This window comes from Microtus ochrogaster, linkage group LG2 (genome assembly GCF_000317375.1).
Source record: "Microtus ochrogaster isolate Prairie Vole_2 linkage group LG2, MicOch1.0, whole genome shotgun sequence".
NCBI lineage: Eukaryota > Metazoa > Chordata > Mammalia > Rodentia > Cricetidae > Microtus > Microtus ochrogaster.
The window spans coordinates 5,800,002-5,819,116 of NC_022028.1; the positions used below are offsets into that span (position 1 = coordinate 5,800,002).

Sequence of the window (19,115 nt, forward strand, 5' to 3'; positions counted from 1 at the left end):
CCACTTTGGGTTGTCTTTAAGAGTGAAATGTCTGAAGTGTTTTGGGGATTCCCTGATTTTTGTCTGATGTTTTGCCTCTTTAAAGTGTTTTGCTTATCCATGAGTTAAGGTATTCCTTAGACAGATGGATACACATCATTTTTTTCATACCAAGATAATAATGAAGAAGAGTGATGGATTATTTTTACATGTATAGTATTGTTCCATTGTGCCAATAAAATTGTATTATTAAGAAAATGTTTAAAAATTCTCCCTGATAGTTTTAAGTATCTTTAGCCTCTTTAGAGTGAACTAACACATGTCTGTAATTGGTTTCTTTTTGATATTATAACAACCATAGTTATAGAAGAAATAGTTTTCCATCAAAAATTCAATTTGTCACTCAAAATATTTGTAATCTTTATATATTTTATTCTGTTGTGGAATACTACTTTAACTAGGAAAAGATGTTTACTTTTGTTTATGCTGCAAAATATTACTTAAACTATGTAGAGATGTGTTACAGTTGTTTATGCTGTATTTGTTTAATTATATAAAGATGTATTGTTGTTTCACCTTGCCTGCCTAAGGCTCCTGGTTGGTCTGATAAAAAGCTGAATGGTCAATAACTAGGCAGGAAAGGGATAGGCAGGGCTGGAGGGCAGAGAGAATAAGTAAGAGGAGGAGTTTATTCTCTAGAGACTGAGACCAGAATATGAGGGATGAAAACAGGGAGACACCAGGGGCCAGTCAGGCAGCCAATAGCCAGTCACACATGAAGTAGGACATACAGAATGAAAGAAAGGTAAATAACCCCAAGGCAAATCATAGATGAAGAGGAACAGATCAATTTAAGTTATAAGAGCTATTAAGACTGCCATAAGGTAAGGCCGAGTATTCATAATTAATAATAAGTATCCATGTCATGATTTGGGAGCTAGCAGTTCAAGAAAAAAACCTGCATTACTCTGGAGTAAATTAGTGGTGATGCTGAATTTGAACATTTAGCACTTCTCAAATCACAAATTTATCCAGAATAATATGGTGATAACGCAGGAAACTTATGAGATAGAGAACTACAGAGTTCATCTCCAGATCAGAGAGAACACCTCCCCTCTCCACCTCACGGTTGGCGTCTCCTTTCAATGTCCCCCCAACAAACTGTAACCTGTAACCTCAACTCGGTGGCCCCAATCTTCCAGTCATGCATTCCCCTTTGGATCAGAAAGAGGATATATCCCTCTTCCTCTTTTTAGAATTTATTTACGGGAGGAGAAGCTATGGGGAGGGAGCTATATGTGTAAGTGTGGTGTATTAGTATAGCGTTTGTGCGAATGGTGTATGGGGGTTGGTTGCGCACCTCACACCTCTGCATTTGCTCTTGACAACCAGAGAAGGAATCAGAAGTCCTACCGTATCACTCTTTGCCATTTGAGAGTGGCTCCCCCATTGAACCTAGAGCTAAGCTGGTAGCGATCAAGCCCAACTATCCTCCTAAACACCCCCCTCAGTACTGGGGTTACAGGTGTGCCTGGATTTTTATAGGCGTTTTATAGGTGTTGGGGATTCTAACTCAAACCCTTATACATGGTCTTCAAATGCCTTACTGACCAACCCAATTCCTCAACCCTTTGTCTTCTTAACTATGACGCTGTCACTGCCAACTTTTTCTATCTCTTTACCAAATCCATCTGATGCAAAGATCCACAGTCAAGCACCAGTTGAGCTCCAATACTCTAGTCAAAGAGAGGGAGGAAGGATGCTATGAGCAAAAAGGGGTGGGGTAGGCAGTGTCAAGATCATGATGGAGAAAGCCAGAGAAAGCTGACCCGAGCTCATGGGACTCGAGACAGACAGCTAGGGAGCCTGCATGGGGCAGACCTAGGCCCTCTGCCTGTGGGTGACAGTTGTGTAACTTGGTCCATTTGTGAGGCCCCTAGCAGTGAGACCAGGATCTGTCCCAGGCCTATCAGCTGGCTTTTTGAAACCCATTCCCTATGGCGGGATGCATTGCTTAACCTGGTTGCCAGGGGGCAGGAACTTGGCTCGACCTCAATGATATGCAGGCTTCTGCCTCCCCGTAGGAGGCCTTACACTTCCTGAGAAGTGGACTGGGGAGAGAGCCAATAGAAAAGAAGTTGGGGGAGGAAATGGAAAGAGGACAAAGGGGAAATGGTGGCTGGTATGTAAAATAAAAAATTTGAAATAAAAAACAGGAAAAAATCCATCTGAAGTAACCCTCGGCATATTCCCCACTTATGCTATACTCTAAGGTTCCCTCAGTGACATTACTGTAGAACAACAGCCATTGGTGGGGGAATATTTTATGAAACATCTGTTAGCTTCCCGGAGTTCTAGAAGGAAAGCCAGGCCTCGTGGTGTCCTCTCCAGCTCTATTGCTGTCTTGCTGTGCTATCCGTCAGTCTAAGGAGATGGTCCATATGTTAAATTATTTGATCAACAAAAAAATAATTTAAGGGCTATATCCCAGTTTTCAAATAAGCACACTAAGGCTCACAGTATTATTCTCCTAAGAACTCATTATAGAAGCATAAGAAGCAACTCCCTGACGCTGGAGAGCTGGCAGCAGTATCAGTGCTGTCTGCTGAATTTTGGTGGCACTGTCTTTTTAACAGCAGGCTATAAGTTTACACCCCTCGTAATTATGAGAGTGGATATAATAAGTAAGGAGATCAAGATGCTTCACTCTCTAGCTTTCCTTTTTATTTATCTACCTAGAGACAGTCCCTTTTAATCACCTGCAATGAATGATTGCTTATTACATAATTTTATGGCCCAGATACATGCAACACTAAAGCTAACTGAATTATCCTTGGTAATTATAGCATGTGAAAAAAAAAATCACATTTGCTTACCTTGACCTACTTGAATGAACTGATAATGCTCATTCTTAGCAGTCATCCAGCCAAATGTTCCTTATCTCCATGCAAGTGTAGCGCAGCCAGAATTAAAGTCCCTTTTTTGCAAAAGCTCTGCTAAATGTTGGTGCTTAATTCTCTGTGACCATTATACAACTAACTGTCCTGCTTCCCTTGATGCATTGAACAGAACTGTATAGTATAAGCTTTTTGCATAAGTTTGTACTCATTAGATAATATAACTAACTTGTTATCTAGGAGACAACACTTTGACCTTGAAGAGAGAATGATATGGGTGCGATGTCTCTTCCATGATTCTATTCTGGCCTCTTCATAAACATTATGGGTAAGTTTACCAATGAACCACTGGCAAATTCTGCAGAGGCTATGCCATGATGAGACAACGACCAGAGTTTACAGAGCACGGCAGGGGTAGGCATCCCAGTGAGCATCAGTGGGTCTCCATAGCCCAGATGAGTAAACAGATGCTATGGTCATTCCTACCTCAGCCCCAGGTTTCCTTAAATGCTAATGAAAGCTTGAACTCCTGCCTCTAAAAGATTCTGAGGAAAGCATTCCCAGGAGAACATTTACCTCTGTCCAGTGGATCTGGGTAAAGGTGACATCCCCATGTTCTATCCCTTAGCCTTCCCAGTTATATCAACTAGAACAATACAGGTCTGGGGATGCATTCTATTTGTAAAAGCAATATTCACCATGCATCAAAAGAAACTTGCTCTGGACATAAAAGTTTCTAATTCCAGTCCCAAGATGTGCTTGTGACCTTGTGTGAGACCTGCACATTCTCTGCCTTAGTTGCTGACCAGAAAAAAAGTCCATCCTTCCTCCCCCTTTCACAAGGCATCGGAAAGTTTAGTTAAGACAGGGAGCTCTAACAAGAGCACACGGTACAATGGAAACTGAAAACATTACCGTTAAACAAAATTCTAGTGGCCCTTACCTGGTGTTTCTTGTTGTACCTTGTCACTACAAGGAACCCAAATTATGTCAGAACCACCAAAAGCCCCTCAGGTCACCAGCTGCTGTTATTTGTCCTGTCGCGGGCATTGTGGTGCTTGAAAGCTCAGGTTCAGGGAGTGTCACACGGCCCCAGAAAACCCTGCACAATTTCATGTACTATGGAAGCATTTTCTGAGTTTCCATTTCCTCTTCTGAAATGGCATGATATGATGATATGTTCATAGTAAACCCCAATGAACTTGACTACCTAAGTGAGGATTGAATGAAGCAATTAACCCATATAAGAGGATTTAATATTGAATTTAACACACAGTGAGTGTCTTATCAGTGTTAGAAACGTTATCTCTTTAAATGTCTTCCCTATGACAAGAGTAGAACCCTCAAGTGAGAAGGATTTCCAGAATCAATTACGTTCAGAAGCAGATAAATTCCTATGAGGAGACCATGAATAGGCCCACTCTTCAAAAATGGAAGCCATCTTATCTACGCTTTGCATGACGTGTTTGAAGATTAGAATGCTTTCCTTCTGTGGAAACTGCAGGACTTAGCTGCAGGGGGTTATGTTTTGAGAAATATTGTTCTCAAAAATTGGATCTTCATTATGCTATGTTGTTAATCTCCTCAAAATCTGAGAAAGAGAGCCAACCTTTGCCAGATTCAGCAGGTGAAGGCAGGCACTGGGCTGACAATCTGAGTCCCATCCCAGAGATCTGCTTACAGGAAGGAGAGAACAAACTCTGACCTCCACATGTATGCTATGGCAATGTGCTTCCCTACCTTGAAACCCACAAATAAATCAATATAGTTTAGAAATTATTTTTAAATTTGAGGAGATGAGGAAGAAAAAAAAATGGATGAATGCATCTAGTGTCTGTTTCTCAAAGTTCATGGCGCTTTGGTTTGTTTCCTCCCTGGGAAATTCCTGTGTCTATTTGTCTTCTAGCCAGGCTTATGAAGGAAGAAGGGTTGCATGCAGTTGGCCATTGCTGAGGCTAGGCAATGAATATAAAATATGACTATGAAATATGAACATGAAATATGTCATCACACGGTGTGTCCTCTTTCATGCATGTTTAAGAAGTTCCATGAAAGTCTTAGAAAACCCATTAAATAAACCAGAAAAAATCCATGTGTACATACAGACAGACTGTCGCTTTCTTTAGAGTCTTACATTTTAGTTGTTTATTTGTGCTTTGGGGGCAGGGGATTCACACACGTCCCCACGGCATGCGAGTAGAGGGCAGAGGGAAACTTGCCTGAGTCAGTCCTCTCCTTCCACCATGGGGGTCCCAGGACTTAGACTCAGCTGAGCAGTCTTGGTGCAGGGCGCCAACTATCCTCTGAGCCATCTCACCAGCCCCAGACCATCTTTTAATATCTACAACAAATCTAAGGAAAATGGCAACTACCCTGGGGTTTACACGCCTATTGAAGCAAAGGTACATAACTCTCTTCTTTAACAAACTTGGAAATGAAGCTCTTCTCACACTTCAAAAGCAGAAGAGGTCACTCATGGTGATAACACTCAAGGCAAGTCCATGTGGGGTATGTGGAGGTATGCAAGCATCGCTGCTCATACTCTCAGCCTTTATGGAAAGAAAGACTCTGCATTTTAAACTAGAGCATAAATTGCATCTTTAAATTAGTCTTCTCTCTTACCTGCCTGCCAGATATCTTTGATGTTCAGTCAAGTCAAATTTTGGCAGGGCTAAATACATGATCAGCCCCCACGCAGTAGTGAACTTGGCTTGAAGACCTCTGTCTAGTCTTCACTTTTTAGTGATCGTTTTTTATTATTATTATTATAATTTTTTCATTTATTTTACATACCAACCACAGTCTAGCCTTCATTTTAACTGTAACGCTCTTTGGGGTTTCCAGCTGCCAGGGAATCCTAAGGAAGTTTCATTTGGACCAGAATGCAGTTCACTTGCCAAAGTGTTAACTCATTGTTAAGAATTCTTTCTCCTACTAAAAGTGAAATCAGCAGACAGTGATCACATTTGGCCTTTTGGACAAATTCTCCCTAAATGCTCTTTCATTTCACATGCCATTGTTTTAAAATGTGCCCCATTCTTTGTAATTGTGAGCAGTTAAGGGACTTACATAGGTGAGCTGTGCACTTTATTGCTTACACTCACTGTGGGGCGCTCACTAACCTGCCTGTCACCGAGGTCCGGGTCCTTGCATTAGTCATTTCCCAGGTGGCCAATTTCACGGTCTCCTGGAGGGCCATTCTCATTCATCTTGTTAGTGTTTATAATACCATCAAAATTTATAAGGCACTTGGGCGTGTTCCCACACTCTAAAATCCCTCTTTCCTCTTACCCCAGCCAAGCACAGTGACTTTCTTCTTCACCTAAGAGTTACCTCTAAAATTAAGGTCATCACTTTTGCTCCAATTTATAGGTTAAAAAAAAAAGCTGTTGTGTTGAGTTGCAGAGATAAAGGCTCTCCAAGCTCACAATAGATAGGCTGAGCTGCTTTGAGAGCAAATGCTTCAGTCTTTAAGGTGGGAGAAGCTGTCTTAGGAGGACATTTCTACCTCCATGAAGCCACACTGCATTTCCAGTCACAAAACACGTTTTCACTAATCCATGTTCACATCTGCATAGAAGCTAGTCATATTCCAGATGTGGCCTGAAGCTGCCCCAGATAAACACACAGCCCAACACTTTCCAAATGAGCTTTCACAAGACTAGACTGATAAAAAGGAGGAAAGGAAGAAAGAAAGAAAGAAAGAAAGAAAGAAAGAAAGAAAGAAAGAAAGAAAGAAAGAAAGAAAGAAAGAAAGAAAGAAAAGGGGAAAACTGGGGTTTTTATTCACTAGTCAGGACTGAGCATTGCTGGCATAGAAGGGTGGGTTTCTAACACTCACTTCCGCTCTCACTGTATTACAATAAAATAATGGGCTTTGATGCTGCTAGGTTATGCCATTTTTTACACTGTTTATTAATTTCTTTATCCTAGCAGGATAACTAGGATAAAAGAGGGAAACCAAAAACTTTGCATTTGTAACCTGCCTTCTTAGCAGATACAAGGGATAAGCATTTTGGTTGCACCTTTATCAACGGGCAAGTTGATTAGCCTCCTTATAGTGAAGCGAAAATTGGGCTTCAGCAAAAGCACAAAATTAAGCACAGTCCTACATGGCTGATCTATATACCGAAAGGATAAGAACTGTGTGAGAGCACTTCGCACGGACAGCTTCTCTCAGAACTCCCCGTTGCCCACAGGATTGCAGACTTTTGTACGGTCTTGTAGACTCTAGTGGACTCTAATCCCAAGGTGCCTTTGATCCTAACCCTTTTAGATTCTTCTGCTGACCACAGGTGCACGCCAGGTCCCTTGTCTCTCTATGCCACTTTCATCCCGCAACATTTCCTTGTCTTCCAATCATTGACCATTCACCCTTCCTGGAGTCAACTACGGATTTGTTTAAAACCTCCTCCCTGGTCACTTGAACTATTGGTTGTTTTGATATGCCAATGAATCCACTGGGTTCTCCAGCTTCTTTCTGGTCATGCCTCTCTGGGGCCAGTTCTTACCCATCCACCTGTGCTCAGAAGTCCAATTTATTCTCTTGGAGTCTGAAGAAGCCAAACTTCCTTCTTGAAAGCAAACTCTCTCCATTCCCGAACACAGTCATTCTTGTCAAAGAACAAGTGCCCTGAAGACCAGATTCCAAGTCTTATACTCAATTTTACAAGCCAGTTGCTACTGGAGCCAAGGTGATATAACTAACCAGGAGCCAAAACTACTTCTGATGAATGCTTCAGCAATGCTTCTTCCAATATGCAATGTTGCTTAAGACTGTGCTGGAGTTAGGACAAGCTCTGGGCTGTTCTCCTGTGCTTAGTCTTTGAACACATATGGGGGACCACTTGCCCCACTTTCAACAACAGTGAACTTGTGGCACTGTGAAGTCTAGGGCTTTCATTTAAACAACAAATGTGTAGAGCGATTTTTTGGGGAAAATTTAGTCAAATAACACTTTCCCATGGAGAGGGCATCTCTATGACAGTGGCTCTGAACAGGTCTTCATTGGCTCTCTAGTGGACAGTCTGCCCACAAAACAGATTTCTTAATTAAACTGAATTGCCTTGTGCCAGACGCCGTCTTGCATTTGCTCAATCAGTTTCATCAACAGGCCATCTCGTGGATCAGACTCTTGACTGCAAATGTGTATTAATCCACATTGCATCCTACTGTTCTGGGCAGAATTTGAATCCCGGGGAAATAAGCCGGGCATTTGTTTCCAAGCTGACTGGCAGGTTTCATTAAAGCGTGAACAGAAGGGACGCTCTCGGGTGAGCCCATGAATTGAAATAGGCAAGGTTCGGAATGGCAGGAGAAATTCTACTTCTTGTCAACAACCTAAGCCTGGAGTTTTTAAGTAACAAATAGTGTCCTTTTTTAATTTATTTATTTATTAAAGATTTCTGTCTCTTCCCCCCCCCGCCACCTCCCATTAATAGTGTCCTTTTGATAACCAGGCGTCAAAGCAATACCAACACTTGCTCATTTTTACTTCTGAAATAGTTCTAATTTGTAATGATCCTTCTTCTACAGAACAGGCACCACTCTTTGGGCTTCAGCAGCCTTTACTTGACATAAGTTTCTAAACATAGACTATATGAGAATTAGCTAGGACATTCACTTGAATATAGACACACAGATACCGGTCCATGGACTATGGAATGGGCCCAGTCTATTCATATGTTAAATAACCATTGCAGGTAATTCTGATATAGGGCCATATTTGGGCCAGAACAAGGACCAGTGTGTCTATCATCTAAAATGGAAATCTAAAAATAACTTACATGCACTAAAAACTCATGTGTTTCCACAGCAACTAAAAACAACGGAAGCTCAGAGGCATGATGTTCAGAGACTTTTGACCCCTTTCCTTGGATACTACCCAACTTGGAAGTACTCTGGAAATACTATTCTCAAATATGTGGTGTGCTCATTCTCACAAAACTCTCTTGTTTTAAGACTCTCCCAAAGCCTCTTTCTGAACAACTCTTACCTGAGACTTCCTCTTCCAAGATTATCTCTAGATCCATATCCTCCAGACACCATGTGGTTCAAAAACAATCCCTTTATATTCTTACAGATTCCTTGGTAATGGCAATCATAGCACTGTTGGTGATGTAATGCAGCCTTCAACTCACTCGTGTTTGTTCAGCCACACCATGGCCTCTCCACATATAAGAAGCAGGCACTGTTTTGTGCCTGCCTCCTCTAAAGAAAGCCCTCAATTGACGCTGCCTGCCTGAATTCCTTCTCAACTGTGACTGCAGCCCCATACCACTGATTCCTTATCCTATAAGGGTTAGAGCTCAGTGTATAGGATCTTAAACAGAATGGCAAACCGCTCATTAGGCTCACTTAGTCCTCCAGTGCGTTTTTAACTATTACACAGAGAGGAAATTATTGTCAGGGCTACAGATGAAGATGTTAAAGCAAGCAAACAAAAAGAAGAAAATCTGAATGCAGAGCAGATCTGTCAACCACAGACCAGAGCACAGGTGCTAGAGGCTGACTGAAAGAAGGGAAACCCAGCTCGGCCATGAGCAGACCTTATCACCTCTCTATGCCTTGGTTTTCTGATGGAGAGCAAAGACTGTCCCCCTGGGTTTTTAAGACAGCAAAGAAGATTTTGGAAAATATTTTATATAAAGTACTAAAGTACAGATTTTGTAAAATCTGAGATAAAAGTTGATGCATTAAAAACATTGTCTCTCAACTATTCAAAAGCGCAAACATCTATGGACAATGTAAAAATGAATGTTTGTGTGCCAAGACAATTTCATTTCTGAAAACAGGCAGTGAGCCAGATTTGGCCCAAGTGCCATGGTTTGCAGACATCTGCAACAGGCTTAACCACAGCAAGTGATGAACTGAGAGATGCTAATATTTTCCTTGGAGAAATTTTCTACTTGGTGAGCACCCTGAGTGTTAACCTTTTATCCAACCTTTAATTGTGTCCCCACCGTAATGAGATTGAACCATGACCATGTGTACTCACTGAAATCAGTATAACATAGGCTGTTATCTGGGGCTCACTAACTCTTATTTCCCATAATTCTAATCCATATTTGTCACCAGAAGAAAAACCAGTGGGGAATCTGGAAAAGCACAGTTTCACCTATAATTTTAGCCATTTTGCCCCTTAGAAGTTAATCTGAAATTCTCTGTAAGACACTGAAGCAGCAGCCTGGCTGATAAAGATGATTTTCTTCTACTTGGAAATTACTTGTATTGATTGATAGACTGTTAACTAAGAGTCTTGTTAAATGAAACCCAGACGATGAACTGCTGAATGTACTCCATCATCCCCTCCTTTCCCTCTCCTGTCTGGACTGTGACGACAAAGAAGAAAGTCTGCAACCTTCAGAATTATTTAGGTATTTCTGACCCTCAATGTGACTCCAAAGGAAACTTACTGTGCCCTAGTGTGAGACAGTAGACAGATGCTGTACGCGGGGTTCATGTTGTGCCTGCTAAATTATGGCTATAATAACCACTGCTAGACTGTTATCCAGGGAGGGAGGCAAAAATAAGTATTTTAAAAATAAATCTAAAGCATCCATACCTGCCACCTTTGCATATCAGCATTTGTAAGCTAAGTTTTTTCCAGATGTTTTTTTTCTGGAACAAGTTGTTGCCCTCCTCTGCCCTCATAGTCACCAACTCTGGGTCCTCCAATGTCTGTCTTCATTGGCAAAGCCTTGACCAATGGCAGCTACTACAACACAACAGGATAGGTAATACTCTTGCCTGCTGGCGCTCGGATGCTGACAAGCACCACCTTTCTTGCTCTGCTTCCTACCATATTTGAACAGCTCCTATGTGCTTTGGCTACCAGAGCTCTTCTCATGAACACCTAGGATCCAGTCCTTTTTCTACAGGTGCCTATCTGGTCTAGTTCCCAGGCTAAGCCAACTGCTGACTTCTAGGTTTCTTCAGGTCCTCAATATTTTGGGAACAGAAAATAGCTTAAAAGACAGGGCTAGGATGTATGCTCATTTTGAAATAAAATCTTTTCTTGTTTGAACAGGTATCTTCTTTCGCAAGAGTGCCTGATTCCTTCTCATCCTAAGAGAACAAATTCACAAGCATCTTATACTCAGCCTCAGCCCCAGGCTAGATTATCCTTTAGTTGAGCAATCCCTCGCCAGTAGCAAATGACCATAACACAGGTCCTTGGAGGTATTTGTACAAGTCTCAGGCCTGCTTGTATTTTTAGAGAACAGTGCCAGCTAATCTGCTCTAGGAATGTGGACTGTAACTCACTGCCTTGATAACATTATTCTCCATTCCTAACACTTTAAAATATTTCACCAGCCTATGCTGTCACATAGATTTGTCTCTACACACATAAAATGTCAAAATGCATAGCTCCAGAGCAAATTCTGGGCAGTCTGGGTAAAGCCCCACATGCCTCCTGGCAAACTGGGTTCATTTTTTTTCTCCCAGGAGAATTGGACGCTTTGCTCTTTCTCCAACAAGTTAGATTTTGTTCATTTGGAAGTGTGTGTATGTGGGTCAGGGGGGTGCTAGAAGCAAGTGGCACTTTCAAAGTAGGAAACACAAGGAAAGTGTAACTTTGGATATCAAGGAGAAAAACAACCTTGGATAAGTAGATAATCCCCATTAGCACAATTGTATATGAAGAAATGCTCACCAATGCAACTCACTCTTCCTTCCCTGGGTCCATGAGGAGGTGACTAGACTCTTCCTGTAGCCCTCCACAAGGGTCTTCTCAAAGGTTCTCCTCAGATGCCTGATGCTCTACTGTCCCATTGTCCTAATAAAGCACACTAGAGAAAGGGCTCTGCTCACAGAACACTTGTTCCTGGGATCCAGCAACACTTTTAACACAGCTGAGATGCTCCGGTAAGTTCTGATTGTCACCATACACAGTGCGAAAAGTCTTAGAACCATACTCTTCTTAAGAGAACCATCGATTTAACCAACATGAATGGGCACCCAGGTTGTCTTAAGTTGCAGATCCTGGATCAGCCAATTGTTCAATGCTTTTTCTCCATTTCTAATCAGCTCTTAGGAAGCATCCAATTCCTGGATATGCAGATGACATTTTGGGTGACAAGAATTTAAGTCACACTCTCAGAGAGACTGGTAGGTTAAAATACTCTTATGATCCTTCAAAAAACAACCTCTGTTGCTATATTTTGTTGTTGTTTGGAAGTTTTTCATTTGTTTGTTTGTTTGTTTGTTTCATGTTTACTAGCACAAAACTCACAATTCCCCTGAGTTCTGAGACAACAGACACAACACAGACCCAGTTTTCTCTCTGCTTTAAATACACTCTCCAGATAGGAAGCAGAGGTAAGTGGGAATTTCTGGACTATCTTGAATGCCAAGTAAGATTTCTGATTGTTCCTCTGCATGGGCATTTACAGTAGGAAACTGTGTTCTCCACTCAGCAACGTGTTAATGGGACACAGCTCACCACAGTTCTTCTATCAGAGCCAGGCAAGACTGTTCAATTCCTTTCTCCTTGCTGGAGACTCTTACTGGAATGGACCAAGACACTGGTGACGCACTTCCTGCACCCCAAATGCAACTTATACAGGAAACATCTTCTCCAGTCCAAGACCTAACACTAGCAATGTCCTGTGGAAGGACTACAAATGGCTGTTTCCACAGAGTCCTGTTATCTTTCACCTTCTCAAGAAGAGTGAGAATCTCCCAGATCTACAGAATCCAGACTCCTCTGGCACAGTTACAAGAGTGTATGTTATTCCTATCAATCTCATGCAGATCGACTAAGTAGTTCTTCTAACAAAGTCCTTAGACACATCTGTTGATTTTATCCTTTCAAGGAGTCCAAAGATTACGAAGAATCTCGTAGACTTTAATGAATTTAAGACAAATTATAATGCTGTAAGACTTTTGACAACTGAGGACTTGGAGAAATAAGGCCATTTACTTACACATCTGGTGGGTGACATATATTTGGTATGACATAAGGCTAATTCCCAAACTGTGCTCTGAATGACTATGCTCTGTTTTCTATACTCTATCTCTGTTCTCAAGAAAAAAAAATGTAGAAATCACAGGATCCCAGATCACACAGTGAGGCTCATTTTATTATAACCTGGGGAAGAAAACTAATTCATGAAGTTCAAATATCAAACTCTGATGGCATCCAGAGGGCCCCATCTAGCTACTACGACAGTTGTGACCATTTGGTAGATGACACAGATACAGATAATATAGACAGAGAGAGAGAGGTAGATGCTATATAAACATAAAGAGTTGGTTGGCAATTTTCTGATTCTGACACACAATTCCTAAGAGATCGAAAACACTCCCCTTCTTCTATATTTCCCAAAATATTCAGTTCACTGTGTGCTGCAAATGTATAATAAAAGCTCCTGACTAGAAGGAATGAGTGGATGCAACATTTACCTAGGTAGAGTCAGCCAACGTTGAAACCAAAACAAAATAGAACCAATGAAATCCTGGTACAAGGTGGAGTGATTTTTCTCTCAGCTATGTCTTATGTGATATACATGAAATATAAATCTCATGGTCTGCTTGAGACATGTTCAGCGGAGACCAGAGATAAGGAACAGATATTTAACATAACTGAGAAAAGTCACTTAAGATTCAAATCTATTCAGTAGAATAATCTCAAAAATGTATTCCACTCATTAATACGACCTGTGTATATACATGTAGAAGGTTGTACAATCTATAAAAAGCAAAATATCCAAGTTCACAAAAGCCACAGTGGTGAGCAAGGGTTTTCTCTAAGTAATACACTTGGACTTTGAGATTTCAAGCTGTTGGTACTAAGAATATGGTTTTGATGCTGTTTTCTTACTGAATTCCCTATAACTTTCAAAGATTTTGCCTTGTGCCACCTTTTCACAAGAAGCATGCAAACCATTTACAATTTTCTAATGTGGAAACAACCGAGGTACCTGTAGACAGATGACCGGGAAAAGATAATGTATTGGAAGTGGTATGCTGTGCACACTAAATATTAATTAGTCATAAATTAAAATAAAAAGAAATATATCACTGACAACAAACTACCTCTATGTGAAGTATATTACATTGAGTTAAATAATTTAAATAACCCTTCATGTGTGAAAGTTAAAAGAAAAGTTGGCCTTAATGTAGAATAACTAGGGGAGGGAGAGGAAATAGATATAGAGAGGCAAGATTTTTTTCACTCTGGTTGTATGTATGTATTGGCATATCAGATTGAGCTCCATTATTATGCATCCTGAATACACATTAATCAAAATTAAAGAGGGATGACCCTTTGGACAATAAGACCTGGCTCCATCACAATAAATACAATTACGAATCCGATGCTGGTGAATGCTACACACTAGCCTTTTCCTATATACCTTCAGTGGTCGCCCTCTGGCATTCTGATGTGTATAAGACCTACCATCATGCTGACACCTCCTAGCCCTTCCAGATACGTAACAGCACTTGCTGTTGGTTTTCCTCCCTCAAGCTCCTCGACTCTGTCTTTTCTCCTCATTTTCACTCATTTAACGGAAATATCGCTGTTCATAACATGGCTCACATTGCTATAGATCATCAAAGAGCATGCTTTTTAAGGAAAAATTATGGAACCAAGTATTATAGTTACCAAGCAAGTTGCAAATAAGTTTAATGTTTGATTCTTAAGAAATCTGCATTTGAATGATTATATAGAGCTTTACTAGAAAACACATTCCTGCTGTCTTCCTCTGAAAATCATTAAAATGATTTTTGGATTTTACTATTATGCTTGAAAATCAAATTTTCAAGTTCATAGAGTATTTAAGCTCTTAGTCTCTTTTCATAGATTTATTTGTTCGTTCTTTTTCTTTTAATTTAAGTAAATTTAAATGGCTGCCCATAGAAAGAAGGCAATTTAGGACTGGCTGGGCATGGTGACACAGGCCTACAGTTCTAACACAAAAGAGGTGTGAGGTCAATCAAAACCAGCCTTGGATATTTAGTAAGAATCACTACTAATGACAATAGCAATAATAGTGATAATGAATAAACCAGAAATCTAGGATTTCACGTTCTCCTTTTAACATTCTATCCCATGTTCCCAGGCTACCCATTTGATCCCAATCATTTTATTTCCAAGTACCCTTCAAAGGGCAGACACTGAACCAGTTACTCAGAGTTCAAACAATGCGAACTGTCTGTTCAAAGATTTAGATGTTAGTAACACACAGGCACAGCCACTAGCAGACCAAAATGCAGCTGAAACTGAAAACTGAGGAAGTGTTTGGAAACTGCGCAAAGTTTCTTTCCGTAAACCATTGTGAGCTTTGGGACAAGCAACACCAATTCGAGAAGCCTTCCCTGAGAGCCTGATGTATGAAGCCAATTGTCAGTAACATGTTTCTTCCCGCATTCTTCCCCAAGGAGCACCTCTCTTTTTCTCAATCAATACTGTAATAATTCTAGTTCCGTCCACCCCCCAGGGTATCACAGAAACTTATGCAAGCAGGGCACAGAGGATTGGAATCATGTATTTCATATTGGTAGGAGAAATGAAAGCTAGGTTCTTTCCCCAAAGCTCCTAATATTTAAACCCTATTTCCCTCCTCAGTGTGCTCATTCTTTTTTGGACATGCTTTTTAAAGCTGTGCTAAAGTCCACAGTTTAGTTAGTTAATAAATGAGACTGTGCACTCTATGTCTGGGCACCCCTGTAAAGGTCAACGTTAGCTTTCACTGTCAGGCCACATTAGCGTGAGTGGACTCAACTCTGAGGTCTCTCGCTCCCCCTTATCTAAAATCACCTCCTCAGAACACCTCCTTGACCTTAATCCTGTCAGGCCTTTTGAACTCAGCACTTTTTCTTTATCCACACAGCTTCCCCCAAGCAGATTTCCCAGAGCCAGTCTTAACTCTTCCGTCACCATGCCATCAACTGCCACGGACCCCTACTTCTTGAGACATCTGAGAGCTATGTTTGCATTTCCATGGCCACTGCCATCACATCATCCAGAATCTCACAAATTTTAACTTCTTTACAAAGTCCCTAATAAATGGGAAAATGCACAACCATGACCCGCCATCCTCACTAAGTAATCCACCTTCTGCAATACCTCTAGACTGGTAGTTCTGGACAGCACAGACATCATGACTTCCCACTCGGCTTGTGCAGAACCCCTTCTCCGCTGAGCACCACCAGCACAGTAAGAGAAACTCTTTGTGTGTTAGGAGTGTGTGCTCACTAACAGATAGTGTGCTGAACAGGAGCTTTTTCTCATTCTCTCATCTGTGCTTTACAACAACCCTTAGAAACGATTGGTTCCTTTCTCCACTTCATGAGCTTACCAAGGGCACAGAGTTAGGGTGCAAACCCAGGCGGTCTGGGTCTAAACACATTGCCCACTCCATCTGGGTCCCTCTCCCGTATCTATAGGTACACATCTGTCTATGAGCTTGCCTCTCCCTTCCAATGACAATTGTGTCCTTGCTCAATCCTGACTTAGTAGCCCTGAGTTCCAGAGAGAGATTCTTACCTTTGCTGCAATCCCACAGCTCCTTTTGTTACATCTACTTAACACCTATCTTAAGCCGACAACACGCACTAACTCCTCCTTCATTCCTCCTGCCATCCTCAAGGAAAATAGACACAGAGAAGCTGAAGCTATCATACACAAAAGATGGAGCCTTGAGGGAATGCCTGGCACTCTACAAACCTTCAGATGCAAGGAGTAAATAGATCACCAGTACAAGGGAAAAGCCGCTCATTTCTTGTTTTTCTGCCTAGCAGTTATCAGAAGAGGAGAAACAAGGTGAATGAACAAGGCTATGTTCATAGTAGACTTGGAGGTAGACAGAATGCAGAAGCATAGAGAATACCTGCCTGGGCCTTTCCTAGGTAAGGAGAGAAAATCCAGTGGGCACTGACGAAATGCCTATCTAGATAGCATTTGCATGCCTTATCCTTCACTTTAGCATTTAAAGAACATAACTTGATTTTAAAATCCTTCCTTCTTATTCATTCTTGAGCTTAAAAGGGTGCTTGTGGAGATACAATGAATAATAATAAAAAGAACTAAGGTCACAAAGCAAGTAAAGACAAGAAACAGCATTTTCAAACAACACTGACACTAAATCTCTTCCTCAGGTACTGATGCCCTACTCACTGCATAGAATTAGCAAGAACCTAATGAAAACCCAGGAGAATGAAAGTGCTATCAGCAGGAATTAATTTTGTATTCAAATTCAGAGATACACGAAAACCATTCACGGTTTTCAGACAGAGCTGATTTCCCTTGAGGACTCCTTCCCATTATTCCTGGCACAGAGTTCGACCCTCAGCCAGCAGAGAAGAGAAGAACTGTGAGAATCTAGTGCCTACCAAGTAACCATGGCCCCCCACTGTCTCAGTGACCTGCTGCCTAGGGGAACCCCAGGCACAGCATCCCTGGCCTTCCACTAAAAAATGATGATGAAGAAGATGATGATGACTGATGATGACAATGATAAAGAAGATGTCATGATGACATAAGTAAAACAATACCCTAATGAATAAAACTTATTAACATTTTTTTTCTTAATATCTTAGGCAAATCCTATTTGGCACGGGATAGGTTTGGCGTAAGGAAAAGAGAGTATCGGGGATTTCCTTCCTAGTGTTCAGGAAGTCCTAGCCTAGTTTCCCTTTGCAGTTTCCCAACAAACCCTGGCTTCAGGAAAAAGAGGGGAAATATACAAAATATAAAAATAGAATATAGAGACAAGAGTGGAGCCAGGACTGAAGGTGAAGACCAGTGGAAAGGCAAGTGTGTGAATAGTGTGTCCATGAGTGTCGCTGTGTCCATCTTCATACCTCTTGATGGATCTCCAGCACGGCAGAAGACTTCCTGGCTGCGGTTACAGTGTGCAGCCTACAACAGAGAAGAGACAAGGAAATGCATCCAGAGACGTACATCCACGCACTCTTAAGTATGCTATCACGTCAGCTTAGCTACCATCACTACCTGTTCGGAGAAGCCTGGTGTAGTAGAGCATAGGTGTTCTCTAGATATATTGTATACATCCTTTGAATTTTTTAAAGTTAAAAAAACTGTATCAAGTGGTAGAAAAATAAGCAAAAACTTGTGGGAAAAAAAAAACTATGCACGTAAAGTTTCAGCTTAAACGAGAAGAAAGCTAAAAATCCAAAATATTCTAAATGAAAAAGAAATCTCTTGGGCAAAGCCTTCTACATCCAGAGTGTTTCTTTGCACAAACTCCCTGTGTTGTGAAAGCAGTGATTCATCATGCTCATTCATTTGAACCTGCAGAGGCAGCCTGTAAACTCGGGCAGTCAGGAAGACTTGAAGGGTAAGAGCCAGCGCAGAATTTGGGATATTGGTTGCCCTTGGGCTAATGTACCAGAAGTGTGGAAGACATTTGTCCTTTACATCATAGCCCACTGAGTCTGTTGCTTTCTACCCACGTGACTGAAGTCTCTTCCTCTATCATCAGCCGAAAACAACCTCGTAGGTCTCCACGGAGGCTGAGGCAAAGAACTGTAACTCTGCCCGCCGTTGCCGGCATTTTCCTTTCTCTGCCTCTCCTCCATCAGCTTTCAGAGAGGGTTATGATGAGAATCACCTGGGAGAGAGAGCCAGGCAAATGGCTGAAACTCAGGCCCAGCTTGGGCCGATCTCAGCTGGTGGAGTTCTCAGAGTTCCTGAGGTAACAATCACACAGCCAGCCACAAGAGACTCTATCTCAGCAGCCGAGCGAGGACTGCAGTGTCGTTTCAAACTGGAATCTTCTCTATGTTTGGAATTCTGGGGTCTTTTTTGTTTGCTGTGTGGCTCACTACCTTCTGTCAAATTTCAGGGAAGTTGACAGTGGAAAGTTCAGCATTACTTTTCTAGGACTGTTAAAATTAACTCAAAATTTCTTTTCACAAGCTCATATTCTACACAGTAGCTTTTCTGTTGGAATTCAATTTTTCAAAACACATTTCAGATCTCAGAAACAGAAGGAGCAGAAATATCATCTGCTAATCCCATTTCAGTTCACTGACTTGGTCTGAACCACGGAATCACTTCACGTCACCCTAGGAGCACTCGACCTCTTAACAACAGCAAAGATAATCAGGAACTACCTAATTCTCTCTATTTAAAAGAGAAACTTTGAGGGCTGCCTTCCACCCTTCTGTGATCCTCTGGAGCAGACACTTCTAAAACCTACAGTTCAACACCTCTCAAAATGGCTTCTGAGAAGGCGTGCTAGCCTGTGGAATCCAAGGTCCCTAATG

General features: G+C 41.4%; 1 protein-coding gene across 1 annotated transcript in view; it reads right to left on the reverse strand.

The window, feature by feature from the left end:
- Positions 1–19,115, reverse strand: part of Opn5 (opsin 5) — a 57,444-nt gene that overhangs the window by 2,168 nt on the left and 36,161 nt on the right. The window contains exon 7 of the mRNA XM_005359789.2: positions 17,688–17,745. Within this exon, the coding sequence (XP_005359846.1) occupies positions 17,688–17,745 (58 nt within the window). The remainder of the gene's footprint in view (positions 1–17,687; positions 17,746–19,115) is intronic.